A 22,556-nucleotide genomic window follows, 5' to 3' on the forward strand; every position below is an offset into this window, starting at 1 on the left:
CCTCACCCACCAACCTGTCCTTGCAGACCAGGAGCCTCCTTCCCCCAGCTCAGCTCCTCTCCAGGATGTACGAGCTCTCCCTTTCTCAGAAGGAAACTCCTTGGCCAGGGTGTGAAGTCAGGATAAGGCAAAGTATTTCTCCCCTTCGCTGCCTCTTCCTCCCCCAGCTTTAAATGAAGCAAATTAAGACCCAAGGACCAAACCCTGCTCCAGCATCCATCCCATCCCTCCTCCTGCAGATGGATTTAGGAGCTCAGCCCATCAGACACAAAAAGGACACACAGAAGCTGCCACCATGTGATGAAGCACCAAGAGGTGAGGAAGGGCCATTTGGGAAGCAGTGGGTACCACACTCTGCATGGACTCCTTAGCCCTGCCTGCTCCCTGCAGAGCCTGCCCAGGGCATGGGGCAGGGACTGCTGACTCCAATCCAGGTGATAGAAGAGCTCCAAAAGAGAAGTGCTCCAAAAGCACCAGTGCTCATCAGAAATTCCCCTCTACACTGGGAGAGAGAGGAGTTGAACATCTCTATTGTGCCATGGTCCCCTAATTTTGTCTCAAAAATGAACTCTCTATCTGTTCCCCATCCTAAACATGTACCTACCTACACCAAATAGGGAACAAGCCATGCTACCCCAGTGAACACGTCCCACCCACATGAACTAAGCAGTAAGTAAGAAGGAGGATGTGGGTTCCTAATGCAAAGATCACATCTCCACTCATTGCCCACCCAACCTCCCTGCTGTGGGGCCACAGCACTGTTCAATCCTGCAGACGGGACCTCCTGGAAGAGTCTAACTCCTTACACTGTGTTTTCTCCACATGCTGGGCATACCTGGGGAGTTCTGAAACTGTTTTGGGATCTTAGGACCTTTCTATGCTGGAATATGGGCTGCAACATACAGGAAGAAATCCTCTAAGCAGGTTGTGTCCAACACACTCAGTCCCCACAACCCTCTAGTTTAAAAACAATGTTTTTTTAAATTCTTCTGGCACTGGATTATCAACAGCACAAGGACTGATCCCCCATGCAGCTTCTCCAAGCAGCAAGACCTGCTCCTGATGCACCCCAATTAAGCCCTTGTGCATGGCTTTGAAGGTGGAAAGCTCAACTCTTGGAAGAGAAAATTTTCAGCTCCCACAGTGCAGCCCAAGAGGCAGCATTTCCTACACTTCCAAACCACTTGCTAAGAGAATCACAGATCATGTCACAAACAGGCAGAGAATCCTTATAGGCTGCAGCCTGACCTCCCCCCAAAGTAGCCCAAGGCATCTCCACCCCGTGTCCCTGCATCAAGGATGATGGGGAAGGACCCAAACTCCCCAAGCCCATTTCACCTTCATCTGGCGTCGAACACGCTCTATAAAAAATTTCCAGCAATTCTCTCTGGAGTCCACCAGCCCCCGGGCTTTGACTTCACTCCTCACACTGTTGATGATGTTTTCAATTTCTTCATCGGGAAAGAGTTCAGGGATTTCACCTAAGAGAAGAGGGCACATTTAGATTTACTGGTCTGGATTTTCTTGAAGTCTTAGAGCAAAGTAAAGCAGCTTCTTCCCTCTTCTGGGGCTTGGGGAAGCCTCAAGAAAAATCATTGCACCAGGTGCCCACAGACCCCAGCAGCAGGAAAGGGGCACAGAAGGGGCTGCTAAAAAACACACCTGTGAGAGCAAACTTTCTTATAAAAGCATGAGGTAAACAAACATAGAATAGAATGCAAGTATAGAAATTCCTTCTTTTTTTTTTCAGATCTACAGTGTTAATTAGGTTATCAAAGAAAAAATAATCAAGTACCTAATATGCTGTACATGACAATGTAAAAATTATTTTAGTTCTGCAATTTATTTACTCAACATGTACAGTTTCTGCAGCTGTTCAGTGCTATTTCCAGCAGTGTTCAAATAACTCCCAAGTGACCACAATGTTTTAAAAGTTAGAAAAATTTTAAAACCTTTTAGAAGTTAATTGTTATGCACCTGATGGCCAAAAATGTAAATAACCAAATAATTTTTTAGTGGTTCCCTAATTTATCGCCCGTTCACTTCCTTTCTGGTTTCTGATTTGACTGAAATCATCATTATTGAAATCCTGTCCATATGAGCAAGAATCACTTAGGAAATCAGAAACCTGCTCATTTCTAAGAAAGACTAAAATATATATTTTGATTTAGTGTCTTAGGTGAAGAGACAAGTAGGAAAAGCAAGGTCACAGAGAGCAGCCAGACCCCTCAGCAGCACCCTCTGGGCAGTCCCAGTCCTGGCATGGTCCCTTCACGAGATGGTTGGGTTCATCTACATCATTCCTAAGAGGTGGTGGGAGCTACTCACAGCCCCCCACAACAACCCCTGGCTTTGCTCCTGATTACAAATCCATCACAGGCAGGGCATGTTTGCTCCTGGAACCATCTGGCCAATTTATGGCCATGTATCAGCTCTGGAGTAACTCACAAACTATCACTCCACTGAGCTGTCAGCTCTCCACCCCTCACATCCATGGAGGTCACCTTCACCAGCTGGCATCTTCCCACTCCCCAGTCATAAATAAAGCAACAAGAAGAGGCCCACAGTAGTAGCAGTGATTCACCAGGGAATCTGGGAATACACCTGCTCTGGGTTACTTCATGTGGTGACGCAGCTGCACACTCCCATGTGCCTTGTAGCTGCGGAGCACCCAGCACAGGGAGTGCTCACCCACACATCCTTGTGCTGTGGTCTGCAAGGAAGCAGTGCATTCCAAGCCCCATCCAACCTGGGCTGGAACACTGCCAGGGATGGGGCAGTCACAGCTTCTCTGGGCCAGGGGCTCAGCACCCTCACAGGAAAGAATTTCTTCCTGATGTATAACCTAAATCTCTTCTCTTCACGTTTTAAACCACTGCCCATTGTCTTCTTGCTACACACCTATGTAAAAAGTCCTCCCCCAGCTTTCTTGTAGCCCCTTCTGATATTGGAAAGCTGCTATAACTCACCTTGGGGCCTCCTCTTCTCCAGGCTGAACAACCCCAAACCCTCAGCCTGGCTTCCCAGGGAGGTGCTCAGCCCTCTGAGCATTTGGGTGGCTCTGGTCTGGAGACATTCCAGGAGTTCTGTGTCCTTCTTGTGTTGGGGACTCCAGAACTGGACACTCCAGGTGCACTCCAGGTGGGGTCTCACCAGAGCAGAGTAGAGAGGGAGAATCCCCTCCCTTGACCTGGTGTCTGTGCTTCTTTTGATGCAGCCCAGGATGATGGAGTTCATCCTCACCAAGGAGATCTTAGCACTGCTTACACTCTAAACCTTAATGCATATCTCTCCTAGCTTACTTCATATATTGCTCTTCTGAGTATTGTAGAACTACAGCTGCTGCCATGAGCAAAGCTATATTGAAAAGAGGGAGAGGAGAAATCAAACCTGCCAGAGACATACCTGATGCAAGGAAGTCATTCACCAGCACTAAGAACTGCTCATCTGCCACCTGTGTGTCAGTCATGAGGAACACGGTGCCTACATTCTTCACTCCAGATTTTAGGTACTGGTTTGCCAGGTCTGCCTGAGGTTGAAAAACAAGTGGAATCAGGAGCTGCACCTACACCCTGCAAAGTAGGTGCCACACCAGAAGTGGATATTAACTGAGAACAACTGCAATTAATTTGCATGAAACTGTACTTTGGCCACTTTCCATCTTCACAGCAGAGACTCCCAGGTTATGTGAGGGACACTTTACTGTCATTGTCATAGAACACAAAAATGAGAAGAAATAGCCAGCACTGGGAGACAGAGCCTGTAGCTGAAGCACTGGGAGGTCAATGCATGCGGCTGAAGACCTCAGTGCAATCCCTGGGGGGGGAGAGACTGCCAGGGGGGGCTCAGAGAATCTCAGTCTGCCCCAGGCTGGGGAGACCACAAATCACATACAGAGGGAACTAAAGCACTGGGAGACTGGAAATGTTGGTCCTTGTCATCCCCATTATGTAGATTTCTCTGGTTTCATATGTATACAGGAATAATTATTTTATTTTTCTTTTTCCTGAGGTGCTGCAACACATGGGGTTTGTTTGTGAGGATGGCAGGAGGAAGCCTCGTGCAAACATGGATTGGTTTCAGCTGTATATTTCTGCCTTCTTTTCCAGAGTCCAAGCAGGGACTGAAAAATAGAGGAGAGCTGAAAATCCTCAGGGGATGGTGGGACAGGCTTGTGCAACAAGATGCAAGCAGCTCATACACAACCACAGCTCACCAGGTCATGCCACTGGTGGGGAAGGAACCCACAGCTCATCAGCCATTTCCCAGGCAGAGTAGAGTGAAGCTACCAAGGCTTATAATAATTTTTAATGGAATCATTTTGCCAGCAGTAAAAATACTTTTAAACTGTTTCAGTGATCTTTTAAAATGTTAATTTCTAACTCTTAAGCTCCCTATCCTGTGCATTAAAGCACAGGCACATAGTGAACCACCCACCATGTACTCAGCCCTTTCTTTCCCTATACAAAATCCCAGAGGAAGAACTGGATAGACTGGATAAAACTTAGGAATTCTCCTCCTGCTCCTTTTCCCCCTCCAAATCACTCCACGACAGGCACCTCACAGCTAAGCCAATTATCACAACTTGCTTTAATTTGAAATAATAAGCAAACAGAACTTTTCTGGTCCTTTACACTCTCTTGAACAAGTGGATGCCCCTCCTGCAGGGCTCATTAGCAGAGCCAGTGCTGACACAGAGACTGGGGCAGGGATGCCTTGGGCAGCTCAGAGGACAGGCAGAGGACATCAAGTCTGACTTCATCAAGGTCTTTGGAGCAACACTGTTCCTCTCCACAGAGCCACATTATGTCTGAAGCTTTTTAGTGCCTTCATAATGGTATCACTCAATATGCAACAAGACAAAGTTCTCAGGGAACGTTCAGAGAATCACAAAATCCCAGACTGGCTTGGGTTGGGAGGAATCTTAAATCATCTCATTCCAACCCCCCCACCACCACCACGGGAGGGACACCTCCCACCAGTCCAGGTTGCTCCAAGCCCCATCCAACCTGGGCTGGAACACTGCCAGGGATGGGGCAGCCACAGCTTCTCTGGGCAACCAGGGGCTCAGCACCCTCAGTTCTGCTGCTTCTTTCCTTTCCCTCCACCTCAGCCTTGGAAGTCACCCACCTTCAGGTCAGGGATCCCATACCCTTTCCGCAAAGTGATCTGGAAAACCTCCAGGTTGCTGATGAAGGCTGCCAGCCTGGTCAGGCTCTGTTTGCCACTGCCCCCCACCCCAACCAGGAGAGCGCTGCCCCTGGGGGACTCCAGGATGCGGTTGATGCGGCAGCTGAATTGAAGCATACAAAATCTCTCATTAATAAAAGTGTTTTTCTTTTGCTCTGCCTGGTGCTTTTCAATACATATTTTATTCACTAGGAAATTGTGTTCTGAAAGGGATGAAAAATGTCAATCTGAGAGACATGTCAGCAATCAATCCCCATCTCTGCTGAGACCTGTGCAAAGGACAGAGCTTATGAGAAAAGTTGTTTGGTGGCATTTCAGACTGTGTCCAATTTCTTTTCCACTTGCCTAGTTCTGCTGGGCAGAACTATTTTAAGGTGAAGGCCTGGACATCTTTGCAGGGAGGACACGGGAAAAAACACATTATGTTGACATACAAAAAATGAGATCAAAATATAAAGCTCTGATGCACATCCCAGTAAAGCTTTTTCCTCCCAAAGCATTTGACATTCTGGTGAAGAGAGTCCTGGTCTGCATTAAAGTGTATTTATATATGTCTAGAACAGCATAAAACCTGTCTGGAAAACTCGGTCCATGTTTCTTATGTCTCAAAACTACTACTAGTTAAAGTGACATTTTCTCACTCTTAAAATGAACTTGCTGTTATTTCCAAGGGCTGTTCACTTGTTCTTTCTTAGTCACATGGTGACTCTCTGCCTCCACTTTATTCTCTAAGCCATTGCTGACATCCCCACGTGTTAAAACCCCAAACAAGGGGAGTTTGAAGGATCCCACCTGTGAAAACCTCCCTGTTCCATGCCTTAAATACAAGCACCATTCCCCCCTGCCTCACCCAGCTCCAGTGAAAATCACGCTGAGCACTCAAACCTCACTCACCTGACTACTCACAATATTATCTGCAGGGGCAGTGCCATCTTTTGTCACAAATTCCATTGTAAGGGAAGTGCAAAAGGAGCACAAGATTGATATTACTGTCACCTTTCTGCAACCAATGGAAGCAGAAACACCCATGGACACCAGCTCCCACAGGACTCATTCACAAAAAGGAATAAACGCCCACACTGTAAAGGAGGAGGAGGTGCCCCAGCATAACTGGCAAAATTACCAGTAGTAGTTAAATGGCTAGTTAAAAGGAGCAGCAGTTATATATATATATGTGTGTGTGTGTGTATATATATATATTTATTTTATATATATATATATAATTTGCATACCAGTAACTGCATTCAGTTGCCAAGTCCAATGAGAACTAAAATCCCCCACAGTGGTGTGCAGCAGGACAGAGGTTTCCTCCCAGCTTTAAGCCACAAATCTGCACCTCTTGATACAATGCTTTCATCCCAAATCAGTTACAAGGATGATTTAGAGAGCAGATCCATCTGAGGTGATCTAAGGCCAGATCTGCATTTCAGTACCCAGAAATGAGTCTGACTGCTGGGATTCCCAACATGTTTCAGTGGTATTTGGCAGTTGGAGGCACACCTGCCTATCTACAGCCCAGACATGTAAATAGCTTGATAATTACCAACCAGAGACTCCCTGGTTGGTCCTACATGTCCAATTTCCAAAGGGATTCTATCTGGACCTCCAGGCCTCTAAATGCAGGCAGGATTTTCAAAAGATCAAAGCAGTTCAAATGCCTCAATCCATCCAAACTAGTAGCCTGAAGACACCTAATCTCACTTTATACAGATCCAAAAATCCCACTAAGAACCTGTGTAAACATGGCTCTAAACCACTTGTGGAATCATTTAGAGAAGTCCTGGCATAACTACTTCTGTAGCTGGCTGTCAAGCAAAGACAATAAAGCACTTGAACACTGTTACCTACAATAAATGTTCCTGCAGAGCATCAAGTGCCAAAGATATCACAATTGCAACCACACTTTAAAATAACCACTAGCATATGCAGGCTGACAGCCTCAGGAATTGTTATGGCTCCCTGAGTGCTCTCCAAATACCATCAACAAATGCAGAATTATCATTATTATCATTATTATCAGAATTATCAGTTATACGGATGATTTAGAGAGCAGGTCTATCATCTGAGGTGATCTAAGGCCAGATCTGCATTTCAGTACAGCATTTGTGCTGGACATGCCACATGAGCAGACAAAACTTCTGCACACCTCCAGCTCTATCAGCAAGCATCATTGATACCTACATCTTCCAGGAAACTCCAAGGAAGCAATCTGCATAGATAAATGTTATGATGAGACCACAGAGACAGAAAATGCCCTTACACATGGCACATGGCATCCTCAAACAGCACCAGGCTCATGGCAGCATTGACTTCATTGTAGTTGTCCAGGGCCTCCACAAGTACCTGGTTCAACTCCTCCCAGGTTGGAACTGGTCTATAGCTGGGTTCATTGATGCCCTTAGCAAAATGGCAATAAATATTCATTCGCTTGGTCTGCTCTAGAGTTTCCTCCATGTCCTGTCAAAGAAAATAAAAATTGTATATATATGTATACAAGAAGTATAGGAAAAACTACTGCAGCTCTCTGTCCCCTTTCCTAGGAATGTAGTATTCCACTTTTTCATAGAATCATGGAATCCCAGATTGGTTTGAGTTGGAAGGAACTTTAATGTTCATCCAGTCCCACTCCCCGACCATGGGCAGGGACACCTCCCACCAGCCCCATCCAACCTGAGCTGGAACACTGCCGGGGATGGGGCAGCCACAGCTTCTCTGGGCAACCTGGGACAGGGGCTCAGCACCCTCACTCTAAAGAATTTCTTCCTCATATCTAATTGAAATCTCTCCTCTTGCTGCTTGAAACCATTCCACCATTTTAATGCCCACACAGCTTCACCCACATGTTGGAAAACTGGAAAGAGGGACAGAAGGGAAAGCAAGGGAAAGGGAAAAGCCCCAGTCCTGACTTCTTTTGCTCTGACAACTTTCTGCAACTCACAAAACCTCAGCTCATTACTGTCAGAGAGTGTGGCCAGCAGAAAAGCCCTGCAGCAATAGCTGGGGCATCAGGCTCTTGCATGGACAATGACAACCCCTGGAGGAAAAAGCTCTGCCTGCACCCCCATCAGTGATCCCTGTGTGAGTCCTGCAGCAGTGCTGTGGGGAAAAAAGGAAAGCAGGACAGGAACTTTCAGCTGAAAGATATTTTGGACCAAGGGGAAGCACTCGGGATTTGTGCCTGCCTTGCACTTTGCTCTCATCAAGACCAGCAATCTGACTCCTTTCCTGCTTTTGCCTCATGAGATTCAAAGCACTTTAATGAAGCATTTTAATTAATTCCCAGAGCCCAAATCTCTCCCCAGTGCCCTTATGGACTGCAGCATTTACTCATGCTGTACCTTGGCAGTCCAGGATATGGAGGATAGAGATTTTATTCCTGGGCTCCCATCAAGAGCATTGTCCTCCAGGTGAGTGAGAGATGGGCAGATCTTGAGCCAAACTTTGCTTTCCCAAGGAACTTTTTTTTTTTCCTGCAAGCACATTTGTTATTATCAGAGTTATGAACTTCAACACTTACATCATAGAATTTCTTCACCGCTTCCTGTTGGATTTTATCAAAGCTACCAAAATCCTTTTCTTCAACCATCTTATCCCTGTACACCCGGCTTGACTCATGCAGGTAGAGTTTCACCAGGTCCTGGGGTTGCTTCAGACAATCAGGGGTAGCGAACAGAAGACCCTGGAGAACAGAGACAGTCAGTAAAGCCCATCATGACCCAAAGGGACTAACCTCACCCCAGCACCCACACCAGAATAGAGCTGAACCACTCTAAATGCAGAGTTCCAGCAACTAAACTTCTGAGTTAGCCCCTGAACAGTCCCTGGAGAATGTACCCCATGTCACCCCAACCTCTCAAAGCAGATTCTGTTCACTCTGCTCATTTGACACCCTGAGCAGCACCCCCAGACCAGCCCTGGGGGTCCTCATCTCAGCAGCCAGGAACATGAGGGAGAGTCAGGCACCAGCTCACACGTGCAGCTTTTTGCATCTCAACACCACACATGGGTTCTTTGTCAAGAAAGAAAAGAAGAGTTGAGAAATTTTAGTGGTGATGATTTTATTCTTCTTCAATCAATTAATTTTAATTAGGTGCAGTCTGCCTGCAGGCAATATTAGTTGCTGTCTGCTTAACACAGTATGTTTACTGTGAACTCTATTGAAATGCATAAAAGAATTATATTTCAAAGAGGTGTTGGCTGTTAACAGCACACAGAGCTTTCAGTGGCATGAATTAAATAGACAGCTTTTATTTCCAACATCTAATTACTACACATAAAACATAAAATGTTTTAAAAGCAATGTAAAGCAGTGCCCCTTAGCATACTGGCCCAGGGATCAAATTGTTTGGGTTTCACATTTGTCATTAAAGCTGCCAAATTGTTATTTTATTTATTTCAGAAAAAAAAATAGTGAGAAGGGCTGACAGCTCCAAGCAAGAAAGGTGAAACCCATCAGGTCCTACACTGAAAAAAAATTTAAATTAAAATCCTTTAGTCACTCTAAAGACATCCCAAGCCACAAAAGTTGTTGTGTTCTTGATGCAAGCACGTGGAAGGCTACCTCAGAGGGAAGGAAATCCACAGTTCACAAAGCTATAATGAGTTATTATCTTAACAACTTAACATCTTCACTTTTCTCCCTCTGCAGCCCTGACCCTCCTCACTCTCCCCAGCAGAGCTCCAGACCCTCCTATGGACACACCAGAGCCACAGAAATGCTCCATGTGTGAGCCTGGGCTGCCAGAAGATGATGAGGGATTTGGGGATGGGAAGCACAAAGGGTGCATGGTCATGGGTCACAGCATCTGGGATGGATGAAGTGCCATAATTTAAAGAATTGTTGCTGAGTTCAACAGTGCAGGACACCTAGTAAGGCTGCACAAGCAGTTGTTATTTTAAAAGTTATTTAGATTGCTAAGAAAGATAAAAAGCAATTTATTTTTCTTACCTTTTTATGCCTGGGAGACTTTCTATTCTGCCACCTGATCCCCACAGGCTTCACATCCAATCAGACCCTTCCCCTCCCTGGCAGCCCAGCCTGATCCCTGATCCCCACTCTGCTCACTGCTGATGTTACTCTTGGGGCTCCTGGAGCAGCTGTAGCACTTTGAGGACAGCAGTGACATGGAAACAGTAACAAACACAGCATTTCTATTTCTCTGATGGTGCTGAGCCCCTGGCCCAGGTTGCCCAGAGAAGTTGTGGCTGCCCCATCCCTGGCAGTATTCCAGCTCAGGTTGGACGGGGCTTGGAGCAACCTGGGCTGGTGGGAGGTGTCCCTGTCCATGGTGGGGGGGTGGAACGAGGTGGTCTTTAAGATCTTCCAACCCAAACTACCCTGTGATTCTATGAACCCAGAGCCATATTTAAAGGTATCAATTTAAAATCCATACATCAGGGGGGATTGGCACCACCAAATTGGCACCATGTGGTGCTGCATGGGATGGAGCAGCCTGTAAGCAGCTGTGAGTGTCTGGATCTTTGTTAGGAGGAGAAATAGCAGAGATGGTGAGACAGAAGGAGGGGGAAGCTCTGAAACCAGACTGGCTCAGGTAACCAGATCCCAACCAAGTCCAAGTCTAAGACATAACACCCACACCAGAGCCAGGAACCAAAGGAAGGTGCTGCTGATCCTGCCCCAGCCTCACAGCCGCTGCTCTCCCCTCACCAGCAGGCAGCAAAAAGGGGCATTCTGGTGTTTGCAAGCCTGGCATTTGCAGGACTCTTCAGCGAATTTAACCGTAGGTAAATACAAAAATCTGTGCAAAGGAGCTTGAAGTCTAAAGCCGATATGGAGGTGAAGCTGATGGGACACCTGAGATGGGACACTAAGGCCACCGCATTCAGTGTCAGCAAGAGAGAGGCTGTTCTTCCTCAACTGCCACAGACCTGAATATGACACGCTGCTGGGAAATCTTGTTAGAAATGGGAATAAAAAGCAAAATACAATCCCACTGAGTCTATGATTATTATTTTACAGAAATGATAGATATAATTTAGAGCATAATACCATGGTAACCCTTTCAGATGGAAAGACAGACAGCACGGGGCTTTCTCTGGTGTGAGCCAGCAGGGAATATGGTTTTAAAAAGCATAATCCACGACTCAGTCACTGCAGAGACCTGTCTTCTTTAATCAAGGACAAACTGTCTGGAGGGTACCAACCAATTTAGCTGTGCAGTGTGTGTTAGGGCCCAGAGGCATGAAAAGGTGCTGCAGAAATTCCATGCAATGTAGTGTTGGACAACCACAAACAGGACCTGCCAGGGAGGGACAGTAACAGGCAACAGCTTCTGATGAGCCCATAGGACTACAAAGGACTGCAGGGTGACCTTGTCCCTGCACAGTTAACACCAGGAACAGTAAGTGATACAGTCCAAGGACAGAGAGACATTCCTGCCCATCTTGCCTAATCCTTTTCTGGCCTGTTATCTGAAAGACTGAGAGCCCTAGGGATGTTCAGCCTTGAGAAAAAAAGGCTGAGAGGGGACCTTCTGAATGTCCATCAGTATCTGAGGGGTGGGTGTCAACAGGAAGGGGCCACTGGTGCCCAGTGATAGGACAAGGAATAATGGGTTGAAGCTGGAACATGGGAAGCTCCACCTCAACATGAGGAGAAACTTCTTGAGTGTGAGGCTGAGGAAGCCCTGGCCCAGGCTGCCCAGAGAGGTTGTGGAGTCTCCTCTGGAGACTTTCCAGAAACCCCTGGATGTGTTCCTGTGTGGGCTGTCCTGGGTGATCCTGCTGAGGGACTGGATGACCTCCAGAGGTCCTTTCCAACCTCTGACATTCTGTGATGCTGGGATCTCAAAGAGCTGTCAGCCCTCTTTGTCACCCTGTGGCCCTTGGCCAGATGATGCCAGAGAAGCAGTGGCACCAGTGAGTACAATGCTGAGGCACTTAGTGTTGTTCTGCTGAACATCAAGTACAGAGACAAAAATCAAGTGAGAACAGTGGATAACATCATTATTGTGTAGGAATCCATGGAATTTCCCATGACCTTCCTAACTAGATGGTTCATCTCAGGGGACACCTAATCTATAGCCCAGGGAGCATAGCTGAAGGGTGCCAGGCAAGACACCCACATGGAACAGGCAGATAAAACAAATGCAGACATCTGTGTCCTTGTACCACTGCTGAAGCCCAGGGGGTTGTACTCACATGTTTCAAAAAGTGACACCCACATTTGGACAATGGAGTGACAACACACCTGCATCCCTGGCAGGGGACCTGGACAGCCTCCTGGCCTCCCCAGCCTTGGATGAACCTGGGCATCCTCACACACTTGGATCTGAGAATCTGAAACTGAACCCAACCCCCATCTTAGATCTGCAAAGTGCCAATGCACAGCAGGTCACTCACAGCATGACTTCTTTCACCTCCACTGAATGAGGTGCTTCAGAAACACAGTTTGTCTGAGCTCTTTCCAGGAGGATGAATCCAGGAGGAACTTGAAATAAACACAGAAATGCCCTCTGCTGCAAGAGAGGACGTGACTAGCCAGGCATCAAGGAATGTCACTGGAGGTGCTCAGATCCTTGGAGATGACCATTCCAATTAGCAAAGACAAACATGAACAGTGCTTGACAGTCAACCCACTGCTGTGTGTCAAGCCTTCAACACCCCAGTGTACAGGGTGTTCTGTTTCCCTGTGGTTTCACCTACACCTTTATTTGTCTAGATAAACCTCTCTGGCGTTTTGCCATCATTTGGATTAATTGCCTTCTGGAGTCACCTTCAATTGACTCTGAGCAACACAGGCACCAGCCTGACCAGCTCAGCCCAGGGGGCAACAGGTATTTGGTGCAGAAGGACAAACATCTGCCTGTTCCTGCTCCCATGTTCCGTGCGACATGCACACACCCCAGCTGCAAACTCATTCCTTTTTCATTAGCTGCAGCAATTAAGACAGAGGTTCTTAGAGTGCTTTGTAGTAAGAAAATTAGCATGGGACTCCTTGTCTTAAGAGCTGTCAAGCAGTTTTGACCCAGGTATTCAGGCAGGGCTTGTAAGGCCCTACTTAAATACTTAGGCACGCTTGAGCATGGCCCCTGGTGTGCTCAGGGCAGAGGCTGCAGCCGGGGTGCTGTGCATGATCTGCACAGAGCCAGCACCATCCCCAGACCCAGGCAGGAAAGCTGGGGTGGCCTCCACTACAGATGCAATTTTCACACAGTTTGTGCCTTTCATGGTTCCCTTTGGCTGCTTGTATAATTACTGTATAGCTGAAACAGCAATCCCCAGATGACTTTCATATACATAGCTCTCATGCACTCAGTCTTTGATTGTTTGCCTGGGATTAAGAGGAATTTGGAAAAGCCTTTATGTACTGACCTACATGCTTTACACCCACCAGTTCTCCATCTATCCCATAGGCTCAGGAACTCAGGTGGCCTTGCTTTCTTGGGATGTTTTGTCTTGTTTCCCTCTTTTTTCTTTTTCATTTTTGTTTTTCACAGATGCCATCAAATAAAGTCTCATAAAAGAACATGGACCAGATGGATGGACTGCAAGGTGGTTGGAGAACTGGTTGGAACTCCAGTTTCAAAGTTCCTACTGGAGAACCTCCAGCAGTGTTCCTCAGGGGTTGGTGCCCAAGCAGTATTGTCCAACACGTTCCTCCATCACCCAGGCAGTGCCCTCTCAGCAGGTCTGCAGGTGACACTGACCAAGCAGAGAAGCTATTACACCAAAGTGAGAGACCTTGATGGCCTGAAGAGCTGTGGGAGGTTCCCCCAGTAAAAGAAAGATGTTGACATACTGGAGTGAGTTCAGTGGAGGCCACCAAGACAGTAAAACGGTAGAACACAGAACATGCAAAGAAAGGCTGAGAGAAATGGGTTTGTTCAACCCAGACAGGAGGTGAAGGAGAACCTTTCTGCTGCCTATAGCTCCTAGTGGGGACTTACAGAGAAGATCAAGCCAAATGTTTTCTGGAGAGGCAACAAACACACATCACAGCGTGGGAAATTCTGATTGAATAAAAGATTTATAAACTTCAGCACTGAGGGGATTTAGCAGAGCAACAGATGCCAGGCAGGCTATAGGAACCCCAGCCTTGGAAATGTTCAAAACTTGTCTGATCAGCCTGACCTAACTTTGAAGTTGGCCCTCCAAGAGAGCTCAAGCTAAATACGAGATTTATAAAGCTGTAACAAATGCAACACATGGAAATACATTCCCAGAGTCCAGAGCTTCTTTCACACTCAGTTTCAAGGAAAAAAAAAAACCAAACTGTTCAGCAGGGCTAAACAGGAGATCAGGAGATCCCAAACTCTGAAGACTATTTAAGGTAAGGAAATAATCAAGAATGAATAGGAAAGGAAGGATTTCAAGAAAAATTGAACTATAATTAAATAAACATGAGACCAAGGACACAGAGTCCCCTGGTCCTCCCACAGCCATGTGATAAAGTCATCTGAGCTCCTGTCATTTCTCCTACCCTCTAGCCCAGCATCTAGGTCTGGCAGGACATTTTCTAATATGCCTCAACCTTAGCACCTTTCAAGCAGACTACAGTTAAAATCAAAGCTTCCTACTGAAATGCCTTTTTTCTCTCTCTCTGCCTTTCAAAGCACAGATTAACGAGAAGCCAGGATTTAACATGACCCACATCTAACGTCAAAGCCTGCTGATGTTTAGCTGAGCACAAGTGACAGGTCTGATTCCTTCTTGACACAATGGAGTTATTAACTTTTTCAAGGTCCTGTTCTTGGATTTCCCATTGCCTGCCATTACTGCTGCCCTTGTCTGATGGAGCAGATCACATGGCACTGAACTTCCAGCACCTACTTTGTAAAACAGACGTTAAGAAGGACAGCTACAAATTGCAAAGTGGCATTTTTACAACAGGTTATGGTGTTCTAAACCTCGATTTGCCAGCTGACAGCTTTCTCAAAATTTATTAATCATCCTTAAACTCTGAAAGGCTCTCTGAGCAGTAATATCTACTGCTAAAGGCAGGAGATTTCTGGGGGTATTTCTCCATTGTTGGAATAAAACATTTCTAAAGCTGAACAACTCCCCTTGGTACAGAACTGGCTCGAGTGATAATTGCTTCAGCAATTAAATCAAAGCTGATTTTGATTATCAGCTCTCTATATTCCATCCTTTGTGGACACACCGAACACTTGAGTGATGACATGCTGAGAGGACAGGCCAGTCCAGGCCAACAAACTGTGCTGGCTCTAGGCAGAACACTTGAACTGGTTACTGTTCTCCTATCTCCGGGGTCAGGAGCCCACAAAGCATAAACAACCTTCCTCAGTGCAATAAAGTCATTTCCCTGCATGGTGGAGCAGTGCCATTGATCCCCAGAGTCATGTGTGTGGAACTGAGGCTCACAAAGCCAAGTCCAGCTCTCTCGCATTAACTAAATTAAATGCTGAAGTCAAAAGGCCACAGCTCCCTTCAGTTAGTGCTTTCTACCACCAGAAGGTATTTCAACCCACCCCAGACGTGCACCTCCTTCTGGACGTATTCATCTGCCCCATTGACCACATGAGGCTGGAATAAATAAGATTCTAACTTATTCCTCAAAGCCATGGCTGATGGCTCTGGAATACATCCAAAACCAATCAGTAATTAGGTAATGTCATGGAGTCAGCCCTTTAGCTCAGGGGATGACTGTGTCATTGCTTACTGGGAGACTGCATTTTGGTCACCAAAACTTGCTGGGACAGAGAAACACATGCCCACAAACTTCAAGTGCCACTGGACAGCAACTGCACTTACTTGGAAGATATTGGCCAAGTCTCTCAGGTTGAAAACATAATGGAACTTGATAGCTGTTGGCAGGAAAGTAGCAGCTACCTTCTGATGCAGTCCCAGGGCCAGGGCAATCAGCTGCTGAGCTGATTTTTGCACAGCCCCTGAGTAATCCCCACTTGTCAGGTGCTGTGTTAAAATGGTGCCATAAATCCTGGACAAGGCATCCTGAGCAGGGCTGGACAAAGCAAAGACGCAGAAGTGACGCTGAGGAAGAGATAGGAAGACATGGAAAGGTCAGACAGGTGAGCAACCAACTCTCAAGAAAAATGCTCTCAGGGACTTGATGTGATTGGACACACCACTAGATAATTTCATCTAGGCTGCCTTTCCCATGAAAGGTTGGCCCAGATGATGCTTTAATCCTTCCAAGCTAAGATGCTCTATAATTCTGAGAGTTGCAGACCACCTGAACAATGTAATTTCTTCTTCTAATCCCCAGCAGAAGACAGTGGGCAAGTAACATCATTGGGCTTGCTAAACAAGGGATTTTTCACTGCATTTCACAACTGCTACACTGCAAATTCAGCCTGTTGAAGGGTGCTGAAGGTCTCACCAACCCTTGATGAAGCCCAGTTCCTGTCTCTGTTAGGAGCATACTGTGGAAGGTGCCATCTCCCAGAAGGCCCTCTTATCGATTTGGAACTTGTCACACCAGAGGAGATGCCCATTTCCAGCCATGGGATGCTTCTTTGTGACACAATGGAGTCTCTTGCTAAAGGGGCCTGGGCTGACTCTTGTCTGAGCCTGAAGTGGATGCCTCTCCTAAAAGGTTTCTGCATGGAGAAGCCTTATGACAAGAGCTGATCACAAACAACTCTGTGAGCCAGGTCAGGCCTCACAGCTCCCAGAATTCAAGATCTGAGGTTTAAGATCTCTTCCTAAATCTATATTTGTGTTACTTGTACTGTTTCAGGGTTTTTTTGTTTTGTTTTGTTTTATTTGCATAGAATTTGCTTTGCCTGCTTGGGGTTTCCTCCTCACCTCTTTTTAATGAGAAATACTCTCCCCACAGCAAATTTTAGAAACCAAAAGGCTTTAATGTTCCAGAGGCAAATCCCAGCTAAATGAAGCTCTGTATGAACCAGAAAGCCTGTCTTGAAAGTAGGTGTTAAACTGGCTGCCAACTTGTGGCTTCTGCCTCTGACAGAGCAACAAAACGTGAGGAAATACAAACAAGGGAATTAGGGAGCAAGTTGGCTGCTTCATCATTAGGAATTGCAGTCACTCAGCAGATTCGTGTCATTGCCACTGATAATATGACAGCAGGACCTGCCAGAGATTTTCCTCTGGTCTCATGCTTAAATAATCCAGCCCGAAATAAAACCAGTGATGTGCCTGAGTTTTACCTGCAGCCGGGGGTTGATGGTGAAACTCCCCACAGTTGGGTTCATGCAGGTCACGTACTGCACGTTTGTGATCTCCTTCAGGGACAGCTTGGTCCTGTCATACCTTGGGAAAAACAGAAGCAGCATCAGAATGAGCACAGCCTGCTACAGACCAAACCCATGGCACTGCTCTGCATGGCAAAGGGGATGGAGGCTGGTGGGCAGCACTCTGCAGTGCAGGCTTTGCACTGGGATCTCACAGATCTCAGTGAGAGCAAAGCAAAGCTCCTCTCAACCACCAAGGACCTTTGTTTGCTGGGGACATGGGGCACTTGGTGCTTGGTTCCCCCAGAGCCAGCTCCAGCTTAGCCCAGGTGCATGTGATAGCAGACAAGAGAAGAGGGAACAATGCTTTGACATCCCCCAGACCCCAGCCCCAGCCCTGGAGCTGAACACAAAGGTCTCCAATGGCTGAGCCCCAGCAGCCTCCTACCAGTGCCCGTAGTCCAGGTGCTGCCTGATGAGTGTGTGGGGCTGCACTGTGCCATAAGCATCCACTTCAGGCATGTTCAGATCATCGATGAAGTATATGAGCTTCTTGGTACCTGGGGGGCCATAATTTCTGCCAGCTTTTTTATCCAGAGGTTTCTCAAGTACACCTATATGGAGGCAGAGGTGCAAAGCTAAGCTAAAGCAGGGGGGGGTGTCATTTTTGTAAAGTAAAAATGATTCCTCAACCCCCAGCTGGATGGCATGCTGTGTGTAGCTCTGGTGGCTGTCCCCAGGCTGTGGCTACAGAGCAGCAGGGAGCCCTGCATGGGGCTGGCAGGGACCTGTGGGCAGCTCTTTGGTCTAACTCAACCCAGATCAGAAAGCTCCTCCTTTTAAACAAAACATGGCCAAACTAAGTCTCCTACAAAATAGATTTGCTTCAGATCAAACAAAAGCTTTTCACGTGAAATAAAGCCTTTTGAATCCCTTCTACACAATTTTTAAAACAAAATCTGGCTTGCTGAGGTGATTCTGACCCACACGATGGAGCAGAAACATCCTCTGCTGCCAGCCCAGTAACAGAGCAGCCACAGAGTCACCATGGCCAGGAGTGGCAAGGGCACTGGGACTGGGACAGAGCAAAGGAGAGGCTGTAGGTACAAGGCACAGAAGCCCATGAGCAGAGCCAATTACCCCTGTTAAACAGAAGTAATAAAATATTCTGGGGCCAAATTCCTGGAGATATTCAGAACAAAATAATACTTTACATTTAAATGCACCAAATACCCCCAAGTTCCCTTATCCCCTCACCAGCATTACCCAAATCTTCAGATAATGTGACCACACTTATTTCTAACACAAGCTGCCAAATTACCACCTAGTTTCAAGCAGGGTCATGCATGAGCAAAGGGAAGCACAGAGGCAGAAGTCTCATATTCCAAAGCTTTGGAAGATTTTAATTTGGTCTTAGCAGAAGGCTGAGGTTATGAGGTTATTTTTCATGGGTGTGTACTGAGAATCATAGAATCATAGAATCATCATAGAATCCTTGGGGTTGGAAGGGACCTCGAAAGATCATCTAGTCCAACCCCCCCTGCCAGAGCAGGGCCACCTAGAGCACTTCGCATAGGAACGTGTCCAGGCGGGTTTTGAATGTCTCCAGTGAAGGAGACTCCACGACCCCCCTGGGCAGCCTGTTCCAGGGCTCTGTCAGGGGCAATGGTTTAAAACTGAAAGAGGGGAGATTTAGATTAGATATTAGGAAGAAATTCTTCACAATGAGGGTGCTGAGCCCCTGGCCCAGGTTGCCCAGAGAAGCTGTGGCTGCCTCATCCCTGGCAGTGTTCCAGCCCAGGTTGGATGGGGCTTGGAGCAACCTGGGCTGGTGGGAGGTGTCCCTGCCCATGGCAGGGGGGTGGGACTGGACGAGCCTTAGGGTCCCTTCCAACCCAAACCATTCAATGATTCTACATGTTGCTCTAGATTATTAAATGTGGGAATATTTATACCACTAGGATGATATTTAATCAAAATCACCCCACGCTGCTGCACAGGATGTTTTATAGGTTATTGATTCCTCTGATTGCAGCCTGAGCAACCTTTACTGGCTCAGTAAGTAGAAAAGCAACCAGCAGCAGCTCTCCTCTGCCCAGCCCCTGGGGGGGCTCAGCCTCATGCTAACTTGGAGCATCCTCTGTCTCAGGGACTCACTGTTCTTCTGAAATGAAGGCAGAATTAATTTCATTTACACAGTTCAGGGTTGTCAACAGCCCTAGAAGGTGCTATGTAGCAGCATGGTCTTCACAAGTAAAAGGAAGAAAGTAAAAGTAAGAAAAGTAAGTAAAGGTAAGTAAAAGTAAGAAAAGGACCTGGGAGTCTGGATCGACAAGAAGCTGAACATGAGCCAGCAGTGTGCCCAGGTGGCCAAGAAAGCCAATGGCATCCTGGCCTGTATCCGGAACAGCATTGCCAGCAGGTCCAAGGAAGTGATTCTGCCCTGTACTCAGCCCTCGTGAGGCCACACCTTGAGTACTGTGTCCAGTTCTGGGCCCCCCAGTTCAGGAAGGATATCGAGGTTCTGGAGCAGGTCCAAAGAAGGGCAACCAGGCTGGTGAAGGGACTCGAGCATAGACCCTACGAGGAGAGGCTGAGAGAACTGGGGTTGTTCAGCCTAAAGAAGAGGCGGCTCAGGGGAGACCTCATCGCTCTCTACAACTACCTGAAAGGAGGGTGTAGCCAGGTGGGGGTTGGGCTCTTTTACCAAACAACTTTCAACAAGACAAGAGGGCATGGACTTAAGTTGTGCCAGGGGAAGTTTAGGTTAGATATTAGAAAGAATTTCTTTACGGAAAGAGTGATCCGTCATTGGAATGGGCTGCCCAGGGAAGTGGTGGATTCTCCGTCCCTGGAGATATTTAAAAAAAGACGGGATGTGGCACTCAGTGCCATGGTCTAGCAACCGCAACGGTGGTTCAAGGGTTGGACTCGATGATCTCTGAGGTCCCTTCCAACCCAGCCAATTCTATGATTCTATGATTCTATGAAGTAGGGAAGACTGGCAAACAGAAATGGGAGTCTCTCTCCCCCTTTCAATAAAGCCACAATATTTGAAATTTCTGGCAGCAAGTTAAATTAAGTGTTTCAAATAAGCATTTAATTTAAATTTAATTAGTTCTTAATTAACATATAAAATCAACCCTTTTTGAGGTTAAACAAGTATGCAGGAGATTCATCACACTGAAACACAATTACTGGGGATCAAGTGACATGTTTGTGAAAGTTGCATTTTAATTCAAAGCTGTGTCTCACAATAATAATGAAGGGTCCATGTCTTCTGCCTCTGACATCTTGAATTACTCAAATTAGCACCAAAAAGAAAGCTGCTGCTAATCAGACTCAGCAAGTGGGACTCCTCTTGCCTGCTGGTTGTTGATCAGGGGGAAATAAAAACAATCCCAAACCAAATTTCAATTTTCTAAGGGTGGATGTAGAGTGGAAAGGGGCTGAATGACAGGAGGCAGGGACAATGGTTGAGAGAGCAACAAATGCCACAGAAAGTTGTATTTGATCACAATACCCCAAAGAAAAAACCCAAACTGGCCCCAGGCTTGGGCAGAGAGAGCATCTGGCTCCTTTTAAACCTTCTGCAAAAGGCACTTCTGTAAGCCACAGAGCCTGCAAGGATGGTATTAACCACATACCTGTGCTTCTCCTAAAAAACACATGTCTGCATCTCATCAATCTCTGCACCAACAGGCACCGTGTCTAAGAAATTCCTGGCTTTCAGTTTTTTAAGTTAAAAAAAAAAAAGCCACAACAAAACCAAACCACAATTCAAAAACTGCTTTGTATCTATGTTTTACAAAATCAAAGAGCCTGCTGGGAAAAAAAAGCAGCCAACTGACAAACTACACAAAAAAGGACAAATTAACTCTGAAAAATGGACAGTTGGGACCCAAGCCAAGCAGTATAAATCGTGCTTCCCAATGCAAATCTCACAGCTCCATCTTCAACCCTGTGTGAGATGAGCTGCTCCTCTCTGCAGAAGAAGGAAATCATAGCTCATGCATGGGCAGAGGAAATGGGGTGGTTCTGCCAGGGCTGCCTGAACTGAATCTCAGCACCTGAACACACTCGGGTGATGCTATCTCCAGATGGAGATAAATGAGGGAGCATTCCCCCACCAGGCAGCTGGCCAGATGGACAGGCAGCTCAGCTCAGTTATCTGCTCAAGGACATTTCATGGAGACCCCACAAAGGGAGAAAAGGAAAAGAGGCACCTGGAGGAGGAAAGGGAAGCTTTAACCATCCCACTGCTCAGGGCTGCAAGGCTGCCCAAAAGGTGAGATTTTACCATTTTGTGGCTTGATGGACATGTAACCCAAACAACTTGCATTCCCACTGTGGGCAGAGGCATGGGCACCATCCTATGGGGCTGGCTGGCACAGGCAGGAGGGTGGGCACCAGGCACAGGATCTCTGCAAACCTCCTCCAGAAAGCTTCAGTGTTTGCCCCATGACATGGCCCCAGATTACATGGACAGGCTGAGCCTGTGCTGTCAGCTTTCTGCAAGCAGATCAGTCTCACAGGGCCATTTCAAGCTCTGACACCTCTCTTCAAATGTTTGTGGTGTTGGGAGCCTGGCAGAGCACAGACAGACCCAGCTGCGTCCTGCCTTCAGCATCAACCCTGGGCTGTGAGCACATCCCCAGCTGGCACCACTGGGGCAACCACAGCCCAGAGAGGGAAGGTGAAATCCTTGATCTCACCAATGCTTCAGGAGGGGTAGTTCTGCATAGGGCTGGCTGAGCAAAAGGATTTTAGACCATTTGGGCCAAACCAAGCTACATAAAAGAAGCATTTTTGCTTTATGGCAACCCACAGCTGTCATTCAGCCCAAAACAAACCAGGTTGTTTCATTCCTGGTTAATAAATACATGTAAAAAGTTATTCTGTCTCTCTCCATGTCAACTCAAAGTGAAAACATTATTCCAAAATGAGCAACTTTTCAAAGATTCCCTCTTTTTTTCACCCCTAAGGAGAATGCAGAGCAAAACTGACCTGGTCTTGGTCCTACACTTTATTTTCCACTAATGTACCACAATCCTCAGAAGCATATTGTTATGCTGGCTTTTCCAGAGCCAGCAATTCCCAAGGGCTCTGAGGCCCACAAGCTCAGCCAACCCTGGGCTCCCTCTGGCTGTGTGTGTGCTCCCATGGGAGCACATCAGGTTGCAGGAGGACTTGGAGGACAGTCCCAGGAACCAGCAGCCCTGGCTT

The 22,556-nt window shown here is 46.8% G+C and overlaps 1 protein-coding gene across 1 annotated transcript in view; it reads right to left on the reverse strand.

The window, feature by feature from the left end:
- DNAH9 (dynein axonemal heavy chain 9) overlaps nucleotides 1-22,556 on the reverse strand; it is a 170,008-nt gene that overhangs the window by 87,885 nt on the left and 59,567 nt on the right. The window contains 8 exon segments of the mRNA XM_030462115.1: nucleotides 1,339-1,481; nucleotides 3,406-3,529; nucleotides 5,131-5,293; nucleotides 7,451-7,647; nucleotides 8,708-8,869; nucleotides 15,925-16,164; nucleotides 17,307-17,409; nucleotides 17,779-17,944. Coding sequence (XP_030317975.1) covers nucleotides 1,339-1,481; nucleotides 3,406-3,529; nucleotides 5,131-5,293; nucleotides 7,451-7,647; nucleotides 8,708-8,869; nucleotides 15,925-16,164; nucleotides 17,307-17,409; nucleotides 17,779-17,944 — 1,298 coding nt within the window.

Source organism: Calypte anna, chromosome 18, assembly GCF_003957555.1.
Source record: "Calypte anna isolate BGI_N300 chromosome 18, bCalAnn1_v1.p, whole genome shotgun sequence".
Lineage (NCBI taxonomy): Eukaryota > Metazoa > Chordata > Aves > Apodiformes > Trochilidae > Calypte > Calypte anna.